General features: G+C 38.6%; 1 protein-coding gene across 1 annotated transcript in view; it reads right to left on the reverse strand.

The window, feature by feature from the left end:
• The window catches only part of LOC107704574 (dmX-like protein 1), a gene marked incomplete at its 5' end in the record, with an annotated part of 28015 nt that extends 26087 nt beyond the window's left edge, over positions 1-1928 (reverse strand). Inside the window, 3 exons of the mRNA XM_016507530.1 lie at positions 830-999; positions 1565-1675; positions 1751-1928. Coding sequence (XP_016363016.1) covers positions 830-999; positions 1565-1675; positions 1751-1928 — 459 coding nt within the window. The remainder of the gene's footprint in view (positions 1-829; positions 1000-1564; positions 1676-1750) is intronic.
• Positions 1929-1934: the final 6 nt, after the last annotated feature.

The raw sequence follows: 1934 nt of genomic DNA on the forward strand, positions 1-1934 counted from the left end.
TCCAGACAGAATGCATGCAACTCCAACACAACTGAACATGCATTTGTTTACAAAAATATTCTGAATTTTAGAAATTCTGCCAAAATCTACTCATCATAGGGCTGGGCGATATGGCCAAAAAATAAAATCTCGATTTTCTAAGAACATTTGACCGATTTTGTACAATTTTTAACTAGTCAACTTGAAAATGTAACTACAACATGATTCAAGTAACTTTTTCTTTATTAACCCGCTATTTAAAGAAAATTCTATTCTAAGTGCAGCACACATGAAGTTGTAATCATTATGTAAATGTTAAACAAATCACTTGTTAATTATCCTTGCAGAAAGGATGCATGAACTACAGCTACATCTTGTACAAACTTGTCTTATACATATTATATGTTCAGAAATAATACGAGAAAAATGCTTTAAAAAAAATCTTAAGTCAATGTAATTCAAATTCAAAATGACTGAAGGTATAACACCAGTAGACTATTATTAACTATAAATGTTCTGTAAAAACAATGAACAGCAGTTTTCAGCCTGTCTAGTAAAATCGTGGCAAAACATTAAATTCGAATTGATCGATAAAATCGTAAAAAAGCCCTAACTCATCATCAGCTAATCTTAAAAGTCAACGTAATTCAAATTCAGAATGACTGAAGGTATAACACCAGTAGACTATTATTAACTATAAATGTTCTGTAAAAACAATGAACAGCAGTTTTCAGCCTGTCTAGTAAAATCGTGGCAAAACATTAAATTCGAATTGATCGATAAAATCGTAAAAAAGCCCTAACTCATCATCAGCTAATATGCACAGAAAATGGGCTCAGCTTGGTCAAACCTTCTCAATGCATCTGCGAAGCTTGTTGGTGCTCCTGAGCCACCAGCCCATGCCCATGGCTCTCAGCTCAGGCCACGTGGGCTCTCCTTTCTGCAGGGCCGGAAGCATGTTGAGCAGCTCCTCTTCGGCCTCGGAGTGGAACGCCCAGGCGTAATGGCAGGTGGACAGTCCTGTAGACCAGCGGCATTATTCAGACCACACAACATCTGAGCAAGACCAGCTGAGATTTACATTCATGCAGTTTTATCAGTGCATGCATTCCAATGGGAATCGAACCCACGACATTGGTGCTGCTAGCGGCATGCTCTAGTTCAACATCAATATCATATATATATATATATATATATATATATATATATACACTACCGCTCAAAAGTTTGGGATCATTAAGACTTGTAATGTTTTTAAAGAAGTCCTTTCTGCTCATCAAGGCTGCATTTATTTAATCAAAAATACAGAAAAAAACTGTAATCTTGCAAAATGTTATTACAATATAAAATACTGGTTTCTATGTGAATATCTGTTAAACTGTAATTTATTTCTGTGATGCGCAGCTGTATTTTTAGCATCATTACTCCAGTCTTCAGTGTCACATGATCTTCAGAAATCAGTATAATATGCTGATTTATTATCAGTTGTGTTGCCAAATTTTTTTTTTGGAAACTGTAATACTTTTTTACTACTATATTCCATGAATATCTTCTGAGGCACTCATGGACACTGATGCAGGCGTACCTTGACAGAGCAGCGGAGCGCGATGAGCCGGAGGCAGAGACGTGAGGAGGAAGGAGTGCAGGCGAACGGCTAGCAGGAACTTCAGTCCACATTCATCCAGCGTCTCTCCACCTGAGTACAGGTTCATCACATCAGAACACATCCCTACAAATGAAAACTAAAGTTATATCAGTGAAAGATACTGACTTTGGCCTTTGCCTTGGCTTTCTCCAATGTGGGTGCTGGTGGAAGCGATGGTGTCCGCTAGAGCCATCAGAGACATCTGCTCCATCCGCGTCAGGCCCGGCAGGCTGGAGTGAAGCAGGTGTCCCGATAACACCTGTGAATGTTCGGAGCCGAAGAACGTAGGGCTGTACTTTGACAAATCAAT

Source organism: Sinocyclocheilus anshuiensis, unplaced genomic scaffold (genome assembly GCF_001515605.1).
Source record: "Sinocyclocheilus anshuiensis isolate Anshui unplaced genomic scaffold, SAMN03320099.WGS_v1.1 scaffold1614, whole genome shotgun sequence".
Classification (NCBI taxonomy): domain Eukaryota; kingdom Metazoa; phylum Chordata; class Actinopteri; order Cypriniformes; family Cyprinidae; genus Sinocyclocheilus; species Sinocyclocheilus anshuiensis.